We start from the raw sequence: 25,995 nt of genomic DNA, 5'->3' as shown, positions 1-25,995 counted from the left end.
CAGGCATTCTGAGCCTGGAGCAGGCAGAGCCCGGGAGCCTGGTGTCCTGGCTGCTGGCTGCGGGGCTGTCTTCAGATCGAGTAGGATAAACACACACACTGGGGCTGCTGCTCACTCGCTGACGGCTTCACTGCCCTGGCTGAGCCTGGAAACCTGCAGAGAAACAGAATTTGCAGAATTTTTTGTTGCCCCACATGTCTGGGCTTGGGTTTCAGGCTTATACCTTTAGAGTTTTGACTTCTTGGCTGTAGGGATTTTTTGTTTCCAGGTGAAAGGCTGAAAAAGGATTTTGAGTTTGTGCGATGAAGAAAAAAGGGGTCTCCAGCCCTGCTGCTGCAGATAAGGAGGTTGACCCTTCCCACTATGAAATGGACAAACACACCCCAAGTTACTGAGGGGGAAGGTGAGGCCCACAGGAAGGGATCAGGGACCACAGACCCAGCTGTGCCGCACATTGGCTGTGAGGCTGGCCACATTCCTACACTGTTCTGGGGTTCTTTCCTTAAGCTCTCCCATCCCTATGGTGCCTAGCACATAGTAGGTGCTCAGTGAATGGTGGCTGAAGGTCCATTTTGAATCTGTACACTGGAGGTGTGTGGGATTGTGGAGAGGACTGAGATGATGTGTGTAAAGCATCAGGCACGTAGTAGGTGCCTAAATAACAGAGGCTAGGGGCTGGCCAGTTGGCTCACTTGGTTAGAGCACAGTGCTGATAATAACAAAGGGTGGTACTCTTTGTCCACTGGTCTTGAACGTGGAGTGATGTTTTAATCTCCAGGAGCACCAAGGTTGGTTTGAGCCCTGTTTAAGTCCTTTTATTTTTTTCCTTTTTGTCTTTTTTCATGACCGGTAACAGGATCGCAACCCTCGGTGCCGCGCCCGTACCGCGACCGGCAACGGGATCGCAACCCTCGGTGTCGCGTCTGCACCGCGCTCAACCAGTGAGCGGACTGGTCTCTATATGGGATCCGAACCCTTGGCGGGAGCGCTGCCGCACTCCCAAGAGCCGCACTCTACCGAGTGCGCCACCAGGCCCGCCCCTTAAGTCTTGCAAAAATCTTCAAGACCTGTCTTGATGATACCAGTACTGCAGGAGCCCCAAATCTGAAAGGGCACTCGCATAGTGTTTACCTATTCCAAAAAACTCACCCAGATCAATAGGTAGAGACATCGGTTTATTAGACTTACAGGAGTTGCTGATGGCAGCCACCAGCTGGAAATCTGAGCTGCCATGGGGTACATACAAAGGTGAACAGGTCAAAGTAGAGGTGTAAGTCGTTTGCATGCCTATGTGTAGACCCTCACCCAGCTCACATAAATCAGAGCTCGCTACCCTCCTGGCACCAGATTACTTTAACACCAGGGTGCTAATTTACTTAGGGTCCCTGCTTCCTCCAGTCTTCCCTTTGTCTTAAAGGGGACATTTGTCTTAAAGGGGATGTGCCTTTCCATGGGTAAACTACCTTGACCAGGGGTAGTTTCCCAGGGTGGAGGGGGCACTCTGATATGCACAGGGAGGGGGAAGACGTCCATGTCCAGCATGTACCCTACAACACCTAACATGGATTGAACTTCTGTGTGTCTATCATGAGAGCCCAAAAGCACTCACCTGACACAGAGTCCGACGCACTGCTCAGAGGCCTGGAGGTGGGATGGCCTTCCCTGGGTGGAAACAGATTAGGCTTTAAAAACAGATCCAGAATTACTACACCAGCAACCCTCTCATCTCAGGATATACTTCTCCAGGATTAATAGCTGGGTGTGGGGAAATTTACTATCTAATTACCACAGAAGTTTCCAGTAGGGAGAGTATCAGCCAATTGACCAATCCATGTGGTATTTATTAGGCACCTCCTGTGTACTGCTTTCTCACAAGACTTCCTTCCTGTAGCTATCTAGGGAATCCTCCTTGTCCTGCTCCCCTTTAACCTTTGCTGGGTTCAGTTCTTTGTCCTCAGCCCTGGCTGCATGTTAGAATCACCTGAGGAGCTTTAAAGACGATGTCAGAGCCCTATCCCGGACCAATTAAGTCAGAATCTGCTGGAACAGGGCCCAGACATCAGTCTTTTGATGTGCAGCTGGGGTGGGAACCACATAGTTACTCTGATTTCCTCACTTCACCTTAGAGGTACCTGGACCTGCTTTTCTTTCCAGTGCCAGTTGCCTGGTACTTTGTACTCCATTCTTTATTCTCAACCTTTCTGTACCACTTAGTTTCAGGTGTGTGTCTTATAAGATGGCATATTGCTGGGGAGTGTTGTTTTTGTATTCTCACCTGAGAGTCTTATCTTTTAATATGTGAGTTTACTCATTCATATTTATTGTAAAGACTGATGTGTTTGGACCTACTCCTACCATATTGTCCTATTATTTTTTGTATTTTTTTCTTTCCTATTGTCCAATTTATAGTGCTTTCCCTTTGTTTCCTTTTTGCTCTTTTCCTGCTTTTTGTTGGTCTGAGCTATATTTTCACAATTAAAGTTAAATTAAAAGGCCTAACTGGGACAGAGTAAATGAAAATGCCCTGACCTAGATAATCTGGAATCTTAGTAATTATAGTCATTGGGAGGTTTTTCTTAATCCTATCAGCTTATAAACTTTTGGACGGTAAGGTCTTACTCATCTTTTGGGGGGCCCTTTTGTGTCCCTTAATTCCAGGCCTTGCATAAGCTTGGGGCTTAATAAATATGTGTTAAATTGAGCAAACATTTTATAGCATGTCAACAATTTATATCTCCAGGGGCTTGTTAATGGAGAAGGGCCTGTCACTACAGTCCACAAGAGGGGCAGAGAGATGACAAGGAGTTGCGGAGTGGAGTTGAAAATCTATTTGGCAAATATGGAATATCTAGAGAGTGTCTGGCTAGGGCCACAGCAGTTACTAGCATAGATATTTACGAACTCTGACCCCAAGTAAGTTGCCACTTCTCCCTGAGGCTCAGTTTCCTCACCTGCAATGGGAACTATGAGAGTTTCTACCTTGGCAGGTTGTTATAAGGATCAGAGAGGGAACCTGTCTCAGGCACTGGGGTAGGATGCAGCCAAAGAAGGTGTTCACTCAGTGTGTCTCCTTCCATCTGAGAGGCCTGTTCAGAGGGACAAGCTGGAAGTCCCTTGTGGTGACATTGTAGGAGAATGACTCAGCCTCAGTTTACCACCACTAACTGTTACTCAACCACTGGATTGATTGTACTAACAAAGATGCCAATGAGATGTAAATAATCACTGTGCCTCCCCTGGGTGGTGAATGCCTCGCCCGTCCTCCCGTCTCACCAATGTCTCCTGTCACTTTGTTCGTGGGGGGGGAGTGGGTGTGGATTAGTATTGATATCTCCCTTGTCCTGAGGAGGTGGCTTGGGAGCCTGGCTGCTTGGGTTCGAATCTTGGCACCATCACTTCTCAGCTGTGTGACCTTAGACAGGTTTCTTTACCTCTCTGAGCCTCTGTTATCTTCATCTGGAAAACAGGGACATTGGAGTTGCTGATGTGCTCCAAAACTTCTGCTTGATTCAACACCTGTTTATTGAGCCTCAAGCCTATGCAAGGCCTGGAATTCAGGGCTATAGAAGCCCCACCCCACCCCCTCCCCTGCAAGATAAGTCTTATTGCCCAGAAGTTTATTATCTAATAGGTAGGGGTAAGAAAAGGACCCCATTAACTCTAAGGGTGCCTGCCTCCTAGGGCTACACGATTTCAATGGATGACACAGGAAGGGGCTGAGTGGGTGACAGGCACCCAGCAGGTCCTCTCACTGTTGTTTCTATTCAGCCATCACTCCTGATTGCCCCCCGGGGCGCCTTTGGGTCAGGGACAGGACACACACTTTCTAGGAGCCATGTTTAAAGAAGGTGGGGGGCTACACAGCACCTGAGATGGGCCTCTCACCAGACCCAGAGGTCACCATGGAGCCACTGAGGCCCTGGCTGGCCCTGGAGGCAGGCAGGACCAGAAGATGACCGTGGCCAGCAGGAGGGCAGGTCCCTTCTCTGGGCTGTGGGAGGAATGAAGCTAGTTCCTGGGGAGAGGTGTGCACTCCTGTGCATTCCAGACATTCCAACGCAGATGCACACCCCCCCCCTCCCACCCCCACCGCACCCACTAAGACGGAATTAACCCCAAAGGGAGTAACTGCAGATGTGATCAAGGACTGGAACATGGGGACTGACTTAGGCCTGGGAGGTGAGGTAGCCTTGGCCAGGCAGGGAGTGCCGAGCCTGCGAGGTCCCATCTTGATACGTGGAAAGAAGAGCAGGCTGGGCTGTGACCCAATGGGGGGACAGGGCAGTTCTGGGCAGGCAGGGACAGCTGGGGTGGAGGGCAGGGACGTGGCCTCTCTGAGGTTGCCGGGGTGTGATCTGTTCCTGGATTACTTGCTAAGAGGGGAGGCTGTTCTCCCAGCATGGGAGAAGAGAGACAGTTAGGAAGCAAGCCAAGTGTCCCTGGCTCTGCCTGGTTGTGCTGGGCAGGGATGCTGCAGCCCTGGGTACCTGGGAAAGGGTGTTGGGCTGCAGTCTTCGTGCCTGACGCTCCTCACCCAGGCTCCATGCTCCACTGGGCACAGCTGGGAGTCATGGATTGTTGTGGAGTCAGACAGCCAGGGATCAGTAGACAAGACCCTACCCTGGGGCAAGTGTCTGGCCAGCAGGTGTGGGTCTGGTGACAAGTGGCAGGGGGCAAAGAGAATGAGCATTTATTAAGTGTTCGTAGGTACCAGGCACTGACAAGGCAGACAATGCTTCAAGCACTGGTCAGCTTTACTGCAGCAGAACTGATGGGCTACAGTCACCGTGAGCTTAGAGCAGAGTGTGTAAAGAGACCCCAGAATCATCTAAAATCACGTCATCCTATCGGGTAACCACTAGCCACATAAGATGTGCAGCAAGTATGCCTGTTACTAGGTTATGAAGATTTGCTACGAAAATAAGGATGTCAAATATCTCACTAATCACATTCTATTGACTACATGTTAAATTGATGATGTTTTGGACATATTAGGTTAAATGAAATATAAAAAGTAAGGTGGTCTGTTTCTTTTTACTTTTTTCATGTGGCTACTAGAAAATTTTAAATCGCTCCTCAAGAAATTAAATTTAGAAAAAAAATTGTTTTAAACAAATTACAAACATGGCTCCTATTTTATTTCCACTGGACAGCACAGGCTTCGCACACAAAGTGACACAGTACCCAAACCTCCCTTGGGGACGTCTCCCACTGACCGAATGTGTCTGGTTGGTACTCAGCAAGCAGGCACGACGACCCCGTTCATGGAAGAGCAAGTTAAGGATGATGTGGGTGAGGTGACTCTGCTGCTGCCCCACGTGGTTGGTGGCCACTCACCCACTGCTGGTGGGACGAGCTCTGTGCTGGGCACTGTGGACACAACAGCGAATTACAGACAAAGACCCCTGCCCTGGCAGAGCCCCTGCACATAGCAACGAAGAGGAGGATTAAAAACCAGCTCTCTTGAGCTCATCCCCTTGAATCTTCTTAACCCTCTGCAGAGCAATGGATCCTTGTCCCCATCTCACTGACAAGGAAACTGAGGCACAGGGAGGCTAAGGAGCCTACTCAGGCCCGCACCCAGGTTGGAGTGACAACACAGTCTAGTTTTCTGCCCTGAGTCAGGCAGCCTCAGTTTCCCCCCTCCGTGTTCCCCCACCCCCAGTAGGCAGGGTAGAGAGGAGAATGGACCACTTGGTGCAGCGTGACTTGGATGGGGACAGCTGAAGGCAGCATGGTGGCTCTTGCAGCGATCCCACATGGGTCACTACTGGCTGGAGGGTTGGCCATTCAGGGTGTCCTTGGGGGGCCTGGGTCTTCCTGGGGGGACGGGGACAGGGCAGGAGGCTGGGAAGCAGGTCTCCCTGACTCTCAGATCTTTCTGTGACACAACCAGATCGTGCCATCCTAAAACCTACCCGTGCTCCCAAATGCTCTCAGAATAGAGAGTGGGTGGCTGTTGCATTGGTCCAGGTGACAGGTGGTGACCATGACTAAGGTGGAGGCCATAGGGGCAGATGGAGGAGGATGCACAGCGGGTCTGTTCCCAGGTGGAAGCGGGGAGCGGGCAGGCACCTGGGATGGGTCTCGGGCTTCTGCTGGAATAACCTGGTAGGTGAGTCCTCCCCACTCTCCCCTCTGCGGTTTCCCTCCTACAGACAGAGGAGAGTTCCCAGAGCTGTGGAAATACCCTGTGCCCTTCAGATCTTCAAACCTACTGATCTGGATTGGTAGCCCAAACCCAAGACGGCTGAAGCAGGCTGTGCATTTGTCCCCAGCCAGGCCTGGGATCCCACGTCCCTCCCAACGGCCTCATTACCTGCACATGCGCACCAGCCGCTCCTTGCAGGCGTTGCAGGAGACATTTCCAAATATTGAGGTTACTTGTGAATTCCCCACACCTAAGCAAGGCCACACCCACAAGGCGGGACCAGAGCGAGTCTTGGCTTGTGCCTGGATCAGTGAATGGCGGGGGCGGCCTGGGATCATTTCTTAGCTCCCTGGTGCCAGCTATTGCTGGCTTTTATCAGCTCCTTAAAAGGAGCCCAAATCCTGGATGGGGAACCCAGGTGGAGGCAGAGAGCCTGGCCCCCTCCTGACGCAGGACTTCCTATCTGCTGTCACCCATGACCCCAGCCCTATTGTGGCATGCGTACTGCAATGACTCCTATTTTACGGATGAGGAAACTGAGGTTCAGAGAGGCTAAGTGATTTGTAGCTTAGTAACAGCCAGGATTCAAGCCTAAGCCATCTGACTTTGGGTGCTTACCCACTGGGTTATCCTACTCTCCAGCTGCAGAGAAGCACAGGAGGCACCTGCCCAAAATTAAAGCAAGAAGAGACGACCAGCAGGGTGGAGAGCAAAGGTCCCCTAAGACACCTGTGTTCTCTGCCCACGTAGAGCGTCGATGGCATGTGGGTGAGCCAGTGCCACCTCTGTCCCTGGCTCCCCTGATCAGCATCCCTGCTAGGCCTCTGTCTGGACCATGGGTTGTCCTGGGCCGGACCATGGGTTGTCCCGGGCCATACCTGGACGCCGCAGAGCACTGGGTTCAAATCCCAGCTCCCCACTGTGCAGCCAGTGTCTCTGAGGCTGGCTGTGAGCTACTACCTCCCAAGCAGGCCGGGCTGTGGTTACTGAGGCTCTAACTCCCCGTGACAGAGCAGGGGAACCCAGTGCCACTGAGGGTCCCAGTCCCTCTCCCCAGCAGTTCCTCCACTCTGAGGATATCCTGGGACATAAAGAAGTGCCTGCTCCGGGCTTGAGCCTGCGGGCTCAGCCCAGGACACCCTTTTCTGGTCCCTGGAGCTCTGAGAAGGTGCCAGGCAGTCCCCCACGCTGGCCGGGTCCCTGTCCTCCTTAATACCAGGCGTTACATACAGACCAGGCCAAGAACACGGGCTTCCTTGTGGCTCCTCTGGACCAGAGCTGGGCCCTCACCAGGCTCCACCTTCTCTAGCTGAGGAGAAGAAAGTCCCTCACTGGGCTGCAAAACCCACCTGCAGACGGCCCCTGACCCACAGCCTGGCCTGGGCTGAGGGTCTGTTTGTGAGGCCAGCCAAGTCCTGGGTCCCCATCCAGGCCCTGCCCCATGGGCCGGGGAGGCTCTTAGGCCAGAGCAGGGGCCTCAGCACCACCTCCCTGCCTGTCACAGAGAAGCACCAGCTCCTTTCAGGTTGGCCAGAAAACCTGGAAATCTAAAAGGAACTTTTTTTTTTTTTTTTAAAGATGACTGGTAAAGGGATCTTAACCCTTGACTTGGTGTTGTCAGCACCACACTCTCCCAAGTGAGCTAACCGCCCATTCCTATATAGGGATCCAAACCCATGGCCTTGATGTTATCAGCACCACACTCTCCCAAGTGAGCCACGGGCTGGCCCTGGAACTTCTTTTTTTTTTTTTTTTTGAAGATGACTGGTAAGGGGATCTCAACCCTTGGCTTGGTGTTGTCAGCACCATGCTCTCCCAGGTGAGCCACGGGCCAGCCCTGGAACTTCTTTATTTAAACTATAAACTTTTTCCTAATTTCTCCTGTCTCCTCCTAGTGTCCTTTCTCTGTTCCCAGGTCCCCCCAGGATCCCAGGTTGCACGTACTTCTCTTGTCCCCTAAGTCTCCTCCAGTCTGTCACCGTTCCTTAGTTTTTCCTTGTCATTTGTGACCCTGACTCTTCTGAAATGGCCTGGTCAGGCGTGTTGTAGAGTGCCCCTCAGTTGGAGTTTGTCTGCTGGTTTCTAGTGCCAGGATGGAGGGTGCAGTACTGGGAAGGATTCCACAGAAGTGAACCTGTGTCTTCCTTGTGCACCGTACCAAGAATTGCTCGATGTTGAGACATCTTACTCCTAGTGATGTTAACCTTGATCTCTCCCCCACGGTGAAGCTACTGTTTTTTCCGAAGGAACCTATTTCCCAGGACCAAGCGCCACAGGCAAGTGGGGGCCCCCAGGAGAGAAGTGTCCACAGACAGAACCCACGCATAGTGTAGGAGCCGTGGGAGGGCTGGGTTTCGTTGTTAGTGGTGACACCCACCTGCGGGGGCCCATGCGCAGAGACTACGTGTTGTATGAATGAATGGTCATTGTTTACGGAGGGAGCCCCTACAATGTGCGAAGCAGTGCTCAAGCCTTCCTTTGACAAATATTTGTTGAGCACCTCCTGTGTGCCAGGCAGTTTCAAGCACTGGTGACACGGCCAGCGATACCCCACTCGTGAGCGTCAATGATCCCGAATCTGCCTTGGGGTCCCCAGCACTGCTCCAAACCTCCAGCTCAGTCCTTGAACCTCAGAGTTGTCTTGGAAACTTAATTCAGGTGTTTCCCCACCCACCTCACCACATACTTTTACTTAACTAGGGTAGGCTTTATTGCTCCCATTTTACAGCTGGTGAAACTGAGGCTTGGAAATATAGAGCTCCTCTAGGGTCACACTGCTGGGTGGTGCAGTCAGGAGTTGAAGCCTGTCTGGCTCCAGACACTGAAGTCTTTCTCCTACATGGCTGCCCCCCAAGTGACCTTGGGCATGTGCCTTCACTCCCTCCTGGGCCTCAGTTTGCTCACCTGGGTAATGGGCAGGTGGGGAGGGCTTGGGAGGCACCAAGGGCATTTGATGGCCACTGCCCTCACAGGAGTCTGTGCTCCCTTCTGAGTAAGGAGAGGGGGGGGGCAGGGCATGTCCTCTCTGCCTGGTACTCAGGTCCCTTCCCTTTTCTAGGGTGGGTGGCTGGGAGTGCCTTGGTTTTCCCGGCTCAGCCAGGTGCTTGCTGTCGCTATGGGTGGGACAAGACTCGAAGAGGATGATGGGAAAGGGCCATATCTCAGCCTCCATCAGCGGGACAGCCCCTGTTGCCACGTCTGGCTGCCCCAGCATGGCTCATTTGTGAGGTGAAAGCTGGACCAACCCAGCCAGTTCCCACCACTCCTGGATGGGGCTCCCTCCCTGCGGTTCCTGTCCCGCCCTGCATTCCTGAGCTCCTGGCATGGGGCCCTGTGGCTCTCACAGGCACACACATGGTCAGCTCCAGCTCTCACAGGCACACACGTGGTCACGTGGTCAGCTCCATAGCCAGCTGGATGGTGGGGGAAATGCAGGGCCCTTTGGGGCCTCTCATTTGGGACCCTAAACCCAACAGGCAAAAGTGCTGAGGCCGTGCCTCCAGAGGTCTGGATTTGAGAGAGAGAGTGCCGTATCCTAACCACTAGACCACCAGGGAGCGTCAGGAGTCTGGATTTGAATCCCAACTCTGCTCTGCTTTCTGGCAGTGGGGCCGAGCACAAATTATCAAATGGCTTTGTGCCTTAGTTTCTTCATCTTTGAAATGGGCAGAGCCAAGCCACTTACTTTAGAGGGTGATAGGATTAATGAGCTAATGGATACATGACTTGCTTAGCACGGGGCTGGGCAAACCGCCCTCTGTGGGTGTTAACCAGCATCTTCCAGGCAGCTGGGAATTACCTGGAGGTAGCCCAGCCTCTGTGGAAAATGGGCTAAAAGGCAGGACTTGACTCCAATGAAGGAAGAAGAAACAAACGCCTATCCATTATGAATGGCACTTGCCATTTTGGGGGATAACAGCGTTATTGCGATGTAACTCACATACCATGCAATTCACTCATGTAAAGTGTCCAGTTCAGTGGTTTCTAGTACAGTCACAGAGTTGTGCAATCATCACTGCAATCAATTCTGGAATATTTTCATTAACCCTCATTCCTGCTCCCATCAAGCTTCTGGCAACCATTAATCTACTTTCTGCCTCTATCGATTTGCCTGTTCTGGACATTTCTTATAAACAGAATAAAATGTGACCTTTTGTGTCTGGCTGTTTTCACTCAGCATAAGGTTTTCCAGGTTCATCTGTGTTGTAGTGTGTGCCAGTGCCTCACTCCTTTTTTGGCTGAATAATATTCCATTGTGTGGCTAGACTGCATTTTGTTTATCTGTTAATTGGTTAATGAACATTTGAGTGGTTTCTCCTTTTTGGCTATCGTGAATAATGCTGCTCTGAACATTTGTGTACAAGTTTTCATGTGGATCTGTGGTTTCATTTCTCTTGGGTATATACCCAGAAATAGAATTGCTGGATCCTATGGTAACTCCATGTTTAGCTTTTCAGGGACCTGCTGGACTGTTTTCCACAGAGGCTTACCACTGTACATTCTCACCAGCAATGCATGAGAGTTCCAGTTTCTCTACATCCTTGCCAACAATTATTGTCTGGTTTTTTTATTATAGCAATTGCAATGGGTGAAAAGTGGTATCCAATAGTGGTTTGGGGTACATGGCATTTTAAATTAATCTGTTAAGTACCTTCTGTTTGCTGGGAGCTCTGGAAGACTGTTGATGGAGTGAAGGGCCTGGACTCCAGGACCTGCCTAGATTAGAGTCCCGGCTCTGCCATCTAATTACTGTGTGACTTTGGGAAAGTTACTTAACCTCTCTGGTCCTCGGTTTCCACGTCTATAAAGTAGGGGTAATAATATGATTACCCCTGGTGCTAACACCTATCTCATAGGGTTGTAATGAAGATTGTCAGAAATGAGTTGGGAGCCTGGCACGTGGAAAGTAAATATACAATCGTGCTATTAGGGTGATAGTTGTTGCTTATGATGGCTCATGTGATTTTCTTAGCATCCCTATGAGTAGCTGTTAACCCAGTGGTTGATCATGTGACCTCTGGAGCAAGACTGCCCAAGGGGAGAAGGCTCCCTGTTCCTGAGCTGTGCGACCTTGGGTGAGTACCTTGACGTCTCTGAGCCTTGGTTTCCTCATCTGTAAAGGGGCACAAAAACCTCTCCAGGGACTCAGGCCGAGGATGATATTGAGGTGGTGCCTGCAAATGTGTCTGATGTCCACCAAAGCGTATGGCATGTGTCAAATGACCGGGATCCCTTGTGGTCATCCTGAGTCGACAGATGGAGAAACTGAGGTTCTGCAGGGGTCAGGCGCCTGCCTGAGATCGTCCAAGCAGTAAATGGCCCAACAGGACTTGGAACCCAGGCCTGTTTGTCTGCCAGCTCCTACTGACACCCACATTGTCCCACCAGGAGCCCAAGGTTCCTGGAGCTCTGTGTCCCCTGCTGGGATTTGCTGGGAACGATAGGCCTGGCCAGGGCAGGGTCCAGAAGGTGGCTTCCCTCACATCTGCCCCAGCTGGTGAAAGGGCTGGTTTGGGAGCTGGTCCCACACCCCGAGGTGGGGCTGGGTGGGCCCAAGAGGAAAGCAAGCCCCCACCTAACCCACACTGGAGGTCCTGATGGTGGTCTGTATAGTCAAAGGTTACATATTTGCATTGAGACTCCCTTCCACTGGGTACAGCAGGCCAGGATGATGGTCTATGGCTGGGTGGGGCTGAGGGTCCCAGCCAGGGGTAGGAATGTAGGGATTCGGCTTCTCTGGAAGCTGAGCTCATCCCTCCTTGTCTAGATTCTCCACCCAAAATCCCCCCTTCTGAGCCTTCCCGGTCACCCAACCAAGCACTAGCTTCTCCACTGCAGGACTTGTCAGAGCCTTTGCTAGCCCTGGCTCATGAACTTATCCAGGGGTGGAGTTTTCCTAACTGCCTTGATGGGAGTAATTTGCAAGAGCAGGGTTCCTGGAACCCCACTTTGGGAAAGGCTGCCCCCAGTTGACTTTGCAAAAGATGCAGCCTAGGTGTTGTTCCCCAAGAGTCCCACAGCTCCTGGGTGTCCAGGCCTGGCATGGAGCAGACCCTCAGGCAAGGTTTGGGACATGGAGGGACGAACTCACAGCTTCTGTTTGCTGCTGCCATTTCTGTCCCCAACTCCCCCGTCTTCCGCCCATCAGAAGTGCTGCAGCGCTGATCCTCAGACTCTGGTGGGTGTCAGTGTCACCTGGGGAACCTACAAAAACAACAATGATAATACAGCTTCCTGGGCTCAGCTCTGGAGAGCAGGATTCAGAGGGTCTGGGTCTATGCCCAGGAATCTGAATTTTTCATGCTGCAGTAGGTGGGTCTCAGACCTTGATTTGGGGACTATTACTCTGAAGTGCTGGCAGTACCCTCTGCCCTGAGGGTCACTCCCAGGACCTTCGTCTCTCGAGGCCTCTCCTCATTGGAGCCTTCCACCCAGGAACTCCAAACTCCCCTCATCCTTCAGAGCCCAGCCACCACCACCTCCTCCAGGAAGCCTCCACTGACCACCCCCATCCCTGCCCAACTGGACAGAAGGCTCCTCTGGGCATCCTCAGCCCTGATGCCTGCTTCAGCCTCATGACTCTGTTTCTATATATGCTGATTTCCTCCTGGTTTATCGGGCAAACTCTCAGAGGATGAGGCTGTGTCTGTGTCTGGTGCTGGGCCTGGCACACAGCAGGTGCTCAATGAGTGCAGGTGGAACAAAACTTCTGGATATTTAGCTGTTCAGGCCCCATGGCAAATTTGGGCTAAAGGGTCTTTAATGGAGCTTGGGGGACTAGGGGCTAATCTTGACCATCACTGCCTGGCTGGCTGGGTAACATCGGCCAAGTTGTTTTCCCTCTCTGGTCTCTTGTTTCTTCCTTTGTTTAAAGAAAACAGCAACAACAAAGGCAGAGCTGGGTGATGATCTGTAAGTCTCCTCGACAACTAGGTTGAGACTTAACTGTGTGCCCAGCTCTGTGTACAACCTTTTGCTGGTGTGACCTTGCTCCCATTCATAATAACTTTCCACCAGGAAAGGTGCTGTTGTTCGATTCCATCTGGTGGGGAAACAGAGGCACAGAGAGGCAGGACAACTTGACCAAATCACACAGCCAGTAAGTGGCTGATTAGAGCCAAGACTGAACCCATAGCTGATTCCAGAGCCAAGGTCTCAACTACCACATCGTGCTTCTCAGAGTGGTCTGTGACGTGATTGGGACAAGTGGGTGAACATTAGAAACACCAGAGGGAGAGAGCTGTTTTGATCTCAGGTGTCAACCTAAGTAACAAACAGAGAGGAGCTCTCTAAAAGAAAAGGATGTTTATTCAGGAATAAGACATTGCACTAGGAAAGCAGGTGCCAGAGTAAATAAATTATGCACATATTCAGGGAGATAAAGACAAAGGGTTTTAAAGGAAAAATGATGGAGGACTACAAAATTGTTTGGGGATAATTATCCTTGCCTACAAGGATCAATAACACAGGTGACACCAATCTGAGGTTGGACAGACAGTTGCTGGGCAGATGTCCTTGCAGAAGTATTTTTTATTAATTGAAACATAATTGATAATACATATTTGTGGGGTACAGAGTATACGAACAGTATTTGTGTACAGTACATGGTGATCAAATCGGGATAATTAGCATATTCATCATTAAGTTGCAGTGGCCTCAGCAAGGTTGAGGCTTTGCAGGGTCCTTTGTGATAGCTCTTGTTATCGAGCATTCGTGCAAGAGAACTCCTCACCTCATGACCTTTCCCCCAGCTCTCTTTGTCAGGGTTTTTTGTTTGTTTTTGAACACAAGCGACTCTGTTTTGATTTTGAAGACTTGCAGAGAACATCCAGGAGAAAGTCTCAGCCTGATGCCAACACAGCACTGACAGTTCTCAGACTCAAGGCATGAGCAAACAACCAGGTGCCCAGCTCGAACCTAAAGCTGTTTTATTTCTATGGGATTTATTTTGATGATTACTTCCATCTATAGTGAAGGATAGCGAGGTCTTCTGGGTTTCTGTTTGCAAGTGGGAGAGCAAGTTACCTTTTTAGTTACATTTACTGAACTATAAAAAGTAAGTAGATCGAAAGAAAAATACCAGGTAATTAAGAATAAAGCATTTCAAGTAAAAAAAATAAAAGAAAGAAATAAGGGTGGTCGTGCAAAAACTTGTTCACAAATGTTCATAGCACAGTGATTTGAAATGGCTCAAAGGTGGAAACAACTCAAATGTCCTCCAGCTAATAAACAGGTAAGCAAAATGTGGTTTGCATTTACGATGGAATATTATACTGCTGTAGAAAGGAATGAGGCACTGACACACGCCACAACATGCGTGAACCTGGGAAACATGATGCTAAGTGAAAGAAGCCAGTCACAAAAGGCTACATAATGTGTGATTCTGTTTGTATGAAATGTCCAGAACAGGCAAATCCATAGAGACAGAAAGTAGATTAGGGGTTGCCTGGGGCTGGGGGGTGGGGAACTGGGGAGTGACAGCTAATGGGTGTGGGGTTTGGGGGTGATACAAATGTTCTATGATTCGATAGTGGTGATGGTTACACCATTCTGTGAATACACTAAGAACCAGTGAGTAAATCCTTTGAACGGGTGAAATTTATGGAATGTAAATTCTATCTCAATTTAAAAAGTATGAAAAGGAGGGCCGGCCCATGGCTCACTCGGGAGAGTGTGGTGCTGATAACATCAAGGCCGTGGGTTTGGATCCCTGTATAGGGATGGCTGGTTGGCTCTCTTGGGAGGGAGTGGTGCTGACAACACCAAGTTAAGGGTTAAGATCCCCTTACTGGTCATCTTTTAGAAAAAAAAAATTTTTTTTTAATTTTAAAAAATATGAAAAATTGGGGCCGGCCCGGTGGCGCACTGGATAGTGCGCCGCTTGGGAAGCGCGGCAGCGCTCCCGTCCGAGGGTTCGGATCCCACATACAGACCAGCTCCCGCTCACTGGCTGAGCGAGGCGCGGGAGCAACACCGAGGCTTGCGATCCCGTTGCCGGTCCCCGGTCCGGTACGGGGGCAACACTGAGGGTTGTGATCCGTTGCCGGACACGGAAAAAAGACAAAAGACAAAAAACAAAACAAAACAAAAAAAAATATATGAAAAATTTGTTGTGCTTTGCCAACATAGCAAAATAGAAGGATTTGAGTGAATGACCAAATTTGGGGGACTGACACCCCCCATCCAGGTGCTGCCTTGTGTCTGTCACCCTTGGGGATAGTCATACTTCCCCGAAGGCTGGGGCCAGGAGCAGCCTGGGAGGACAGGGTGATGGAGGGGACCACTGGATCCAGTCCCCCTCACTTCTGCCTGCAGCATCTCCAACAAGGAGCTCTCGGAGCTGATCGAGCAGCTGCAGAAGAATGCTGACCAGGTGGAGAAGAACATCGTGGACACTGAGGCCAAGATGCAGAGTGTGAGTGTCCCCACTGCCACCCCCAAGGGTCCCTGTGCTGCCAGCCCCTCTCAGCACCAGGGCCTTGTCTGAACCAGTGGTTCTCACCCGGGGGTGATTCTGCACCCCAGGGAACACATGGCCATGTCTGGAGACATTTTTGGTTGGTAAAATTTGGGAGGAAGGGTGTTCTGGGGTCTAGTGGGTGGCAACCAGAGATGTTGCTAAACATCCTAGAACACACAGCACAGCCCCCACTGCAAAGAACGATCCAGGCCCAAATGTCAGTAGTGCAAGCTCAGGAAGCCCTGCTCTACGACAGGAAGAGGAACCTCGTTGTCACTGTTGTTAATACCAGTACCCCCGGGACTAAGTTCCTGCCACTTCCTGGGCCCTGTCTGGAGGAGACCCACAGTCTCAGGAGCCAGACCCTAGGGTGGGATTCCAGCTTTGCCACTCACTGTGTGACCTTACCTCTCCCTGCACGTGATTCCCTCTAAAAGGGTGAGAGCAGTCATCCCCATCTGGCCCAGTTGTCGTGAAGATTCAATGAGATTATGCTGGTATTGTGCAGGGCTCAATATTGTCATCAGTATCCTCCTTCTTATTATTCCTACGACAGCTGCCAGCACTCAGGATAATGCCATCCTCCTGCTTTTCCAGAGAAGAGAGAGAAAATAGATGGGCGAGTTTGCCCTCTCTGTGCCTCAGTTTCCCCTTCTGTAACATGGGGATTACAACTGCCCTGAGCCTATAGGTTCTCCTGAAGATTGAACGGCATGAAGGCTCTATATCGTGCTGGACACGTGAGCTGCTGAAACAATCATCTCCTCTTTGAACCCTCTGCTTGCCCCAGCCCGGGGAGGCTATTTATGCCCATTTAGCAGCTGGAGAAACTGAGGTCCAGAAAGAGACTGAGTAACTAGTCAGTGACAGAACTGGTCCCAGAAGCAACCTGGAGATGGAGTTGCCAGATTTAGCAAATAAAATACAGGATGTCCAGTTGAATTTGAATTTTGGAACACAAGTACATTTTTAGTATCAGTACATCCCAAGCACTCTTTGGGATATAATTTTATGTGAAATTCAAATGGGCAGTCTGTACTTCAGCTGGCACCTCTACCCAGGGGGCTACAAGGAGGCAGGTCCAGAGGGGTGGGGGGCTGAGGGTGAAGGGAGGTTAATGTCTGCCAGCCCCACTGCTGTCCCCAGGCCCAGCTGTGGCTGCCCCTCCCTCCCTGGTGGCCTCTGACAGCCTAGATGTCCCCCCCGCACCCCCGGCCCTTCTACAGGCAGTCCAGAGACCTGAGGGGACCTGAGGTGGGGGTGGTGAGCTGGGGTTGGCAGAGCTGGGGGTAGGAGACGGGGGTGTGGGAGAATGAAGGGAAGGCAAGTGGGAACTCTGTCTCCTGCCACAAGCTGGGGGACCTCAGGAGTGGCCTGCCCCTCCTGACTGGGGTCCTCCCCTCTTATTCTTCCCTGGCTCTGCAGCCTCCCTCAGCTGACCTGTCCCCTCCAGCCACAACCTCACACTTAGCTCTTTCGTGATTTTTTCCTTTTTCTCCCCTCTCATGGCCCCTGCGGTGGTGTTTTTTTCTTTCCTAAATGAAAAACAGCTTCTTAGGGTGTGTCTCTTTTTTTCTCATAACAAAAATAAGATGTATGTGCTTATTACAGACATTTCAGGACAGATAAACAAGTATAACAGAGTAAATACAAATCACCTAGAATTCCAGTGGTATCCACCAGCTATTAGCCCTTTGGTGTCCATGCTTAACCTCTTCACGTGCATGTGGGTGCGTGTGCATGCGTGTGAACAGGGTCTACCCTTCTCTTTTTATTTGAGTAGAGTAATGACTCAAATAACCAGGATGCATTTGGGAAATAATTTTGAACTGTTTTTTTAACTTCAACTGAACAAACTTGAAAAAAGAAGCTACGTTTTGAAGACTACATGGACTGGACAATCTTTTTCTTTTTCTTTTCTTTTCTTTTCTTTTTTTTTTTTTTGCAGAAGGCATCATTATTTATTAATTTTATTACCCAAAAGTTCTCCTGAATTTTCCATTTGCTTCCCTTGGAGTGAGATTTACGTAACGTAAAATTAGCCATTTAAAGTGCACAATTCAGTGGCATTTAGTATTTTCACAATGTTGTACCACCAACACCTCTATCTAGTTCCAAGACATTTCAATTACCCCAAAGGGAAACTTTCACCCATTAACCATCACTCCCCAATCTTTCCTTCTTCCCTCCAGCCCCCACCCAGCAACCACAAATCTGTGCTCTGTCTCTGTGGATCTACTTATTCTGGATATTTCACGTAAATGGATTCATACAATGAGTGACCTCTTGTGTCTATCCAAATGTTTAAACATGCAGAAAAGTTGGAAAGATGGTACAGTGAGCATCCATCCCCACCACCAGATCCTCCCAGTAACACCTGCTGTTTGCTTTTTCGCTTACCTGTCCATTAGCAGGTGTGTGTGTCATTCATTAGATCAGTCAGTCCCTTTGATTTTTTTTACAAACCTTTCTATTGAGGTATAGCTTACGTACAGTATACAGAAGCATCCACATTTTAAGAGTTCACTTTGATCAATTTGTGCATCATTAGGTACCCACGTAACCACTACCCAGGGCAAGGTAGAGAACGTTTGCCAGAAAGCTCCCTGGTGATCTTCCCAGTCAATATCGCCCATGCTGACCTCTCTCCCCATCCATCAATGTTGTCTGACTTTGAACTCTCCGATGCCTACATGGTATGGCTTGTCCATTCTTTCCATCTCAAGCCAGCGTGCTATGAGAGGGTTTGCATCCCACCCAGCACTTGCTTGAATTAGTCAATGATTAATTGACTTCCCCCTTTTGCAAAATTAATCTTTAACAATGCAACTGCTCAGGAGAGTTCCAGATCTGCTGGTGATGATGGAGCAGATAAAATTCCACCCAGGCTAAGAAGCAGGATGTTTTGCCATAATTAACGAGCTGGGCCTACCCAGGGGTGGGTCCAGTGGCACCTCCCAGCCTCTTGGGGAGCCCAGCGCCACCCGCCCCAGCCCTCCCAGAAGTGGCCAGTCTGGACCCCTTTTCTTCCTGCAAAAGGAAGCTCAGTCTTTACTCTGTACCAGGTACCACATCACCTCTGTTCATTTCTTCTCTTTTGCCATTTCATCCTTTTATGACAACTTTATTGAGGCATATTTTACATACTCTAAAATGCTCCCGTCTTAACTGTGCAGTTCAATGACAGTGAGTGACTTTAGCAAGTGGCACAGCAGTTCCATGAATCAGTTCCAGAACATTTTCATCCCCCAGCAAGGTCCCTTGTCCATTTACTGTTTATGTTGTTTCCTGCTCAGCCCCAGGCAACCACTCATCTACTTTCTGTGTTTCTGGATTCGCCTATTCAGGAGGGTTCACATAGATGGACCACACGCCACATGGTCTCGTGTCTGGCTTCTTTCACCTTGCATGATGTTTTCAGGGCTGGTCCTCGATGGAGCATGGGCCAGTAGTTCCACTGGGGTATTTTTGCTGAGTCATAATCCTCAGTCTAACTTTGCCTCTTCTGGAGCAGGTGTTTTTCTTGTTCCTATTGCAGAGGTGGGGATGCTGAGACCCAACCAGTGGAGGCAACTGGCGGCCTCTGGGTGCCCCAGCGTTAGTGCCATCCTGTCCTCGGTCCACTCGTGACATGTCATCACCTCCCCTGCTGGACTTGGGGTCCCTTGGGGATTCATCCCCAGGGGCTCACACGCTACCAACACAAGGCCAGGCTTCATGAATGTTGACAAAGTGAATTATGAGCTGTGTTTAGAAACCTGCTGTCCTGACTGCCAATTTCTTGTTCCGGCCTAAACAAACAGACCCTGGACTCAGCAGCAACCTATCAATCCCACCTCCCAAATATCCTGTCTGTTCTCTATCCATTCTCACTGTTTCCATGGGTGCTGCCCCAGCAGGGGTTCACCCTCAGCTCCCCCCCAGGCACTGTCACAAGCTGCTGATACCCTCCCAGCTGCATCCTCTCCCTGCAGCACCCCAGAGATATTGCCTTCAAGCGCAAATGGGGCCCTGTCCTATCCCTCTTTAGATCCACTCTGAGCTCTGTCCCCCCAGCTGCAGGTCCTTGTGCTCTGGCCCCTTCCCACCTCTCCTGTTTCCTCTCACCTTCCCTTCTGGCTACAGCAGCCTTCTCATGGTGCCTCAATCATGACCTGCTCTCTCCCACCCCAGTACCTTTGCACAGGCCATTCCCTCTGCCTGGAACTCTCTTCCCTGTTGTCCTTTGTTTTAGTTTGCGTCGCTTCCTCGGAGGGGCATCTCTGACCATCTCTGGTGCGTTTTCTTTGTAAGCACTGACTTGTGCAAACTTGCAGTCATCTTTGTGAGCTTTATCTGTGGACTTGCCTTTCTGGCAGTCTCCCAGGCTGGACTGGGAGTGCCAGGCAGGCAGGGTCATGTATCTTCCGTTCATGGCTGTGTCCAGGGCCCAGCACATAGAGGGCATTTGGGCTCTGTTCACCAAGTGGCCAGAGAAAAGCCTGGATGGGGCAGGGGAGCCCCTTGCTGCCCCTTTTCTTCCCGCCCCCTCCATCACCACAGTGTCCACACTGACTCTCGCCCATTGTCCCCTTTCTCTTTTGTGACCCTCATAGGATCTGGCCCAGCTGCAGGAGGGTCGGCAGCCCGAGTACCAGGACGTGGCCCTGCAGAAGGTGTCAGACTCAGAAAAGCTGCTATATGTGCTGGAGGCGGATGCGGCCATCGCCAAGCACATGAGGCATCCCCAGGGGGACATGATTGCTGAGGAGTAGGTCCCCTCCGCTTCCAGTCCCCAGGGAGTCATTTCTGGGCTGTGGGCCAGGGCAGGAGGTCTGCAGCCTGCTCAGCATTGGGAAGCCTGAGTCAGAGTTCGTTGAGGGCCAACTAGTATCCAGGCATGCGTCAAACGCTTTACGCTTGTCCTCCTGACAACCCTATGTTGTGGTTGGGGAAACTGAGGCTAAGGGAGTTTATTTCTTGTGTTCTGGTCACAGTATGACCACAGCTCCCGAGCCACCCTGCTGCCTGAGCTCTGAGCTTTTGAGTGAGCTCTCCCACTGCCAGATGCCCCTGTCCCCAGCTTCCCAGGCTCATCACTCATGCCTCAGCTTAACGTGGACGGATTCTGCATCTAACCCCGCAGCAGGGGCAGGGGTCTCTCAGTGCCCCATGACCCCCTGCGCTTGTTCCTGGAATGGCACACTCCACTCCTGTGGCCCCTGCTGGACAGTGGGCTCCAGAGAGCAGTGGACCTGCCCATTTCTTCCAGAACCTTCTATGGTTCTGGGGACAAAGTAGGCCCTCAGGAAACATTGATGGAGGAAGGAAGGTGGAAGGAAAGTGGGCAGAAGAAGGGATGGAAGGAGGCAGTGACTTCTGGAACCCAAGGCCTCCATCACCCTGTCCTTCCAGGCCAATGAGTAGATGGCCTGAGGCTGGGGTCTGGGATGGGAGGCCCCTCCTCGGGGCATAAGCAGTGCCTGTGCTAACGAGCCCCACTAACTGGGTGGCCTCTCCCCACTCAGCATCCGCCAGCTGAAGGAGCGCGTGACTAACCTCCGCGGGAAACACAAGCAGATCTACACCCTGGCTGTGAAGGAGGTGGACCCGCAGGTCAACTGGGCAGCGCTGGTGGAGGAGAAGCTGGTATGGCCAGGGCGGGGCTGCCAGCTCCCGGGCTGCCACTGGGGGTGGGGACAGGTGTATGCAGGGAGAGCCCTGCCACAGTCCAGTGGGTACTACAGTACTGCCAGAGACAGAGTCAAAGTCCCAATGTATCCTAATGAGTGAGGCTCAGAGAAGTGCGGCGCCAAGTCTGGGGCAACACAGCAGAAGTGTTGGAGATTCGGACCTTGTGCCTCATCAGCCTTGCTGCTGCTTCTGGGTTTTGCCCTCTGACCCTGGCTCACTGGGGGCCTGACAGGGCTTGATGGGAGGCTGGAGGGAGCAGCCAGACTTCTGGCCCACCACCACCCTTCCTGTGCCCTCGCCAGCCTGTATCCACCATGGAGATCTTCACGGCCACTGCAGCTGGGCAACCCTCGGTTCAAGTCTCAGCTCCCCACTTTTAATGTTGTGACTCTGGGCGGGTGACTTTCCCCTGCCCAGCCTCTGTTTCCCCATCTGTGAAATGGAAACGGGAACTGTGTGGGCCTCTGAGGTTGCCATGAGATCCGTCAGCCACAGTAAAGGTGCCGATGGTGCATTTCTGGGGGCCCCGTGCTCTCTCCTTGGCCACCTCCATGAGGACGAGAGCTGAGGTGGGCTGCGAGTCCCAGGCCCCCAGCCCACCCCCTGCATGTTTTCTCGCTGCTCACCCGGCCAGGACAAGCTCAGCAGCCAGAGCTTTGAGACAGAGCTGCCACTGGTGGATCAGCAAGTGGAGCAGCACAACATCTTCCACAATGAGGTCAAGGCCATTGGGCCCCACCTGGCCAAGGACGGGGACAAGGTGGGCGTGTGGCAGTGACGGTGGGGGGCCCAGGGAAGGAGGGGGATGCACCTGCATCCTGGCCCTCACCTGTGCCCTCGGCTCTGTCCTCAGGAGCAGAACAGCGAACTACAGGCCAAGTACCAGAAACTGCTGGTGAGAAGCCCCTGGGAAAAGGCTGCCTCACCGGGACATGAGCAACAGGAAGCTTGGAGCTGGCAACCCAGCCTCTTCCCGAGAGGCCACCCAGTTTGCCCTGTGTGCTCAAGGAAGACCCTAATAGAACCCAGGGATGCAGCCTGTCCTGCAACATGCTGCTTATTTCTTTATTAAGCACCTACTGTGTGCCAAATATGACACCACCCACTTCCTATACAAAAGCTTCTTATTTCCCTCTTCAAAACCTTTAAAGAAGGTGTTCTTTTTAAAATCTCACAGTGATGCACAGGTGCCTCCTGATCGTAAACGTTTCAAACATCTGAGACATGAGAATACAGAGGCAGCGTCCCACAGCAGCAGGGAGCTGCCTCCACCCCTTGCCTGTTGGTGGAGAGACCCTTGAGCAAGTTTCTTAGCCTTTGGAGCCTCAGTTTCCTCATCAGTAAAATGGAGCTCCTACTTGTCCCCATCTCATAGGGTCGCTTTGAGGACTGAATTAGTTAATGTTGGAGAAGCGCTTAGCACGGTTCTGGTATGTGGGGGCCCTGACATACATGTTCTTAGTGTCCTACTGTTCTCCTTCTGCAGAGCAAAATGCAAACCTCCCTCCTCCTTCCAGGCCCCTCTAAGATGATCGTGATAAAAATGGAAGTTGTAGCTGCTGACACTTATTGAGCACCAACTGTGTGCCAGTCTCTGTGCCCTATGGGGCCAGGAATGCTGTTATCCCATTTTACAGACAGGTAAACTGAGGCTCCAGGAAAATGTCAGTTCAGTGAGGGATTTTGTCTGTTTCCTTTCTGCTGTATCCCCAGTGCCTGGACCCATATCTGGCACATAGTAGGTTCTCATTAAATATTTCAGAATGAATGAATGAGTTTTGGAGGGTCAGGTGACTTGTCCAAGGGAGCCTGTCTGGGACGTAGCCAAGCTTGGCTTGTCCTCAAACTGGCCACATCTGGGCCCTGCAGGAGGTGGAGAGGGAGGCCTGCAGTGGCCAGGTGCCCCGAGGATCCAGCTCTGTCCTCGCCCCCATCCCCACAGGCGGCATCGCAGGCACGGCAGCAGCACCTGAATTCGCTGCAGGACTACATGCAGCGCTGCACCAATGAGCTGTACTGGCTGGACCAGCAGGCCAGGGGTCGCATGCAATACGACTGGAGCGACCGCAACCTCGACTACCCCAGCCGTCGGCGCCAGTACGAGGTGGGCATGGGGGCCTGGGGGAGAGAGCCTGGGAGGGACATGGGGCTGCCTGGCTGGGCTCTGAGTCCCCTCCACTCCCCTCCCACTCCCCCTTCCACTGCAGAATTTCATCAACCGGAACCTGGAGGCCAAAGAGGAGAGAATCAACAAGCTGCACAGTGAGGGTGACCAGCTGCTAGTGGCTGAGCACCCCGGGAGGAACTCCATTGAGGTGCGTGTGCCTGGGAGGGGACGCCTCCTCCAGGTTGGGCCACCTGGAGCTTGAGCTGCGTCCTGTGTCTGTCTGTCTCCATACGCCTGACTTGCTCTGATGCTGCCTCCTCTCCTTATCTTTTTTGTTTGCTGAGTTTTTTGTTTCTGTTTTTGTTTTGGCACTGGCTGGTACGGGGATCACACCCTGGACCTTGGTGTTATCGGCACCACGCTCCAACCAACTAAGCCAGCCGGCCAGCCGTCCTCTCCTAATCTCCATCCATCGCCACATCCTACCCTCAGCCCCCGGACTTCTGAAGCCCATAAGGGGCCTGTATGAGTTTCCTAATTCTGCCACAACAAACTACCACAAACATGGTGGCTTTAAGCAACAGAAATTCATTTTCTCACAGTTCTGGAGGCCAGAAGTCTGAAATCAGGGTGTCCCAGGGCCTTGCTCCCTCTGAAGTCCTCAGGAGAGATTTCTTTCTTGCCTCTCCCAGCTTTTGGTGGCTGCCGACAGTCCTTGGCTTACATCACTCCAATCTCTTCCTCCATCGCCACATGGCCTTCTCCCCTGTCTCTCTGTGTCCTCTCCTCTTCTTATAAGGACACCAGTCGCTGGATTTTGGGCCCACCCAAATTTCAGGATGATTTTACCTCGAGATCCTTAACTAAATCTGCAAAGATCCTATTTCCAAATAAGGTCACTTTTTGAGTTCTGGGTAGACAAGAATTTTGAGAAGATACTGTTCAACCCTCTACACTGCCTTTGTGAGAATATTTTTTTTCTTTTTTGGTGGCTGGCCGGTGCAGGGATCCCAGTCCTTGACCTTGGTGTTACCAACACTGCACTCTAACCAAATGGGCTAACCGGCCAGCCTTCCTTTATGAGTCAGCACCACACTCTCCCAAGTGAGCTATGAGCCGGCCTTCAACATAAATAGTTTTTGATTCCACTTATGTAAAATGTCCAGAAAAAATGAGTCTGCGGAAACAAGACTAGTGGTTGCATAGGGCTGCAGGTGACTCTGGTCATGAGAGATCTTTTTGGGGTGACAAAAATGTTTTTTTTTTTTTTAAAGATGACCGGTAAGGGGATCTTAACCCTTGACTTGGTGTTGTCAGCACCACGCTCTCCCAAGAGAGCCACTGGCCGGCCCTCCTTTATGGGAATTTTTAAAAGGCACTACTTCTGGGCAGACATAGTCCCTTGTGCAGTGCACAACCTGACCACCTGTACACGGCAGTCCTTCTTGTCTGCCTGACATGCCCCCCCTTTCTTCCCCTTGCCACCCTTAGCAGGAGCTGGTTACTTCTGTGGGAGCCACACCCAAGGCAGATGCCAGATGCCTCCCTCCCCCACCATTCTCCAGCCTGGAATCCCGCCAGTCCTTCCCCTGGCTTCCCAGGCACCTGGCCAACAGTGACTTGCCCCTCCTTTTCCTGGCAGGCGCACATGGAGGCTGTGCATGCAGATTGGAAGGAGTACCTGAACCTGCTCATCTGTGAGGAGAGCCACCTGAAGTACATGGAGGACTATCACCAGGTACCCACTTGGCTCACCAGGGCCCACCAGCATTGGCACCACTCATGGCCTTGTACAGCTTGGTCCAGGAGACTTAGGGTGCCTTCCCAGGCCCTCTAGCACCCACGCTTCTAATGGTGCACACAGGTGTGTCCCAAGCTTGCTGGGCCCTTCCATGTCTTCCCTGGGGACTGGGGCCAGAGAGTCTGATTCACCAGATTCTTATGGGGCCCAGGAATGAGTGTGGGGTTGATAATTTTGCTAAAATACATATAACATAAAATTTGCCATTCTAGCCATTTTTTTTTTCCTTTTTTTTTTGTCTTTTTTCGTGTCCGGCAACGGATCGCAACCCTCAGTGTCGCGCCCGTACCGGACTGGGACCGGCAACGGGATCGCAACCCTCGGTGTTGCTCCCACACCTCGCTCAGCCAGTGAGCGGGAACCGGTCCGTATGTGGGATCTGAACCCTCGGCGGGAGCGCCGCCGCGCTTCCCAAGCGGTGCCCTGTAGCAGTGCGCCACTGGGCCAGCCCCATTCTAGCCATTTTTAAGTGTACAATTCAGTAGCGTTTATTACATTGACAATGTTGTGCAATCATCAACTCTATTTCCAAAACTTCCTCTTCTCCCCAAATAAAAGCTCCAAACCCATCAGAAGTCACTTCCCATCCCTGCTCCCCCAGCCCCTAGTAACCTCTAATCTACTTGTTGTCTCTCTGGATTTGCCCATTCGAGATATTTCCTTCCTAGAATGGATATGAGGAGTAAGTGGAACCAGATAACATGTGTCCTTTTGTGTCCTGCTTCTCTGAGTGTAGTGTGAACAGGTTCATGTGTGTTTTAGCATGTGTCAGGGCTTTTTTCCTTTTTTTTTTTTTAATTTTA

General features: G+C 51.4%; 1 protein-coding gene across 1 annotated transcript in view; it reads left to right on the top strand.

Moving 5' to 3' along the window:
- Nucleotides 1-25,995, top strand: part of PPL (periplakin) — a 47,748-nt gene that overhangs the window by 7,766 nt on the left and 13,987 nt on the right. Inside the window, exons 2-9 of the mRNA XM_008569120.1 lie at nt 15,467-15,566; nt 20,207-20,361; nt 21,119-21,239; nt 21,919-22,044; nt 22,138-22,179; nt 23,227-23,388; nt 23,492-23,599; nt 25,034-25,129. Of these exons, the coding sequence (XP_008567342.1) occupies nt 15,467-15,566; nt 20,207-20,361; nt 21,119-21,239; nt 21,919-22,044; nt 22,138-22,179; nt 23,227-23,388; nt 23,492-23,599; nt 25,034-25,129 (910 nt within the window). The remainder of the gene's footprint in view (nt 1-15,466; nt 15,567-20,206; nt 20,362-21,118; nt 21,240-21,918; nt 22,045-22,137; nt 22,180-23,226; nt 23,389-23,491; nt 23,600-25,033; nt 25,130-25,995) is intronic.

Source organism: Galeopterus variegatus, unplaced genomic scaffold, assembly GCF_000696425.1.
Source record: "Galeopterus variegatus unplaced genomic scaffold, G_variegatus-3.0.2 Scaffold466, whole genome shotgun sequence".
NCBI classification, from domain to species: Eukaryota; Metazoa; Chordata; class Mammalia; order Dermoptera; family Cynocephalidae; genus Galeopterus; species Galeopterus variegatus.
Note: the sequence above shows the minus strand (reverse complement) of the source record. Positions and strands in the feature narration are given on the sequence as shown.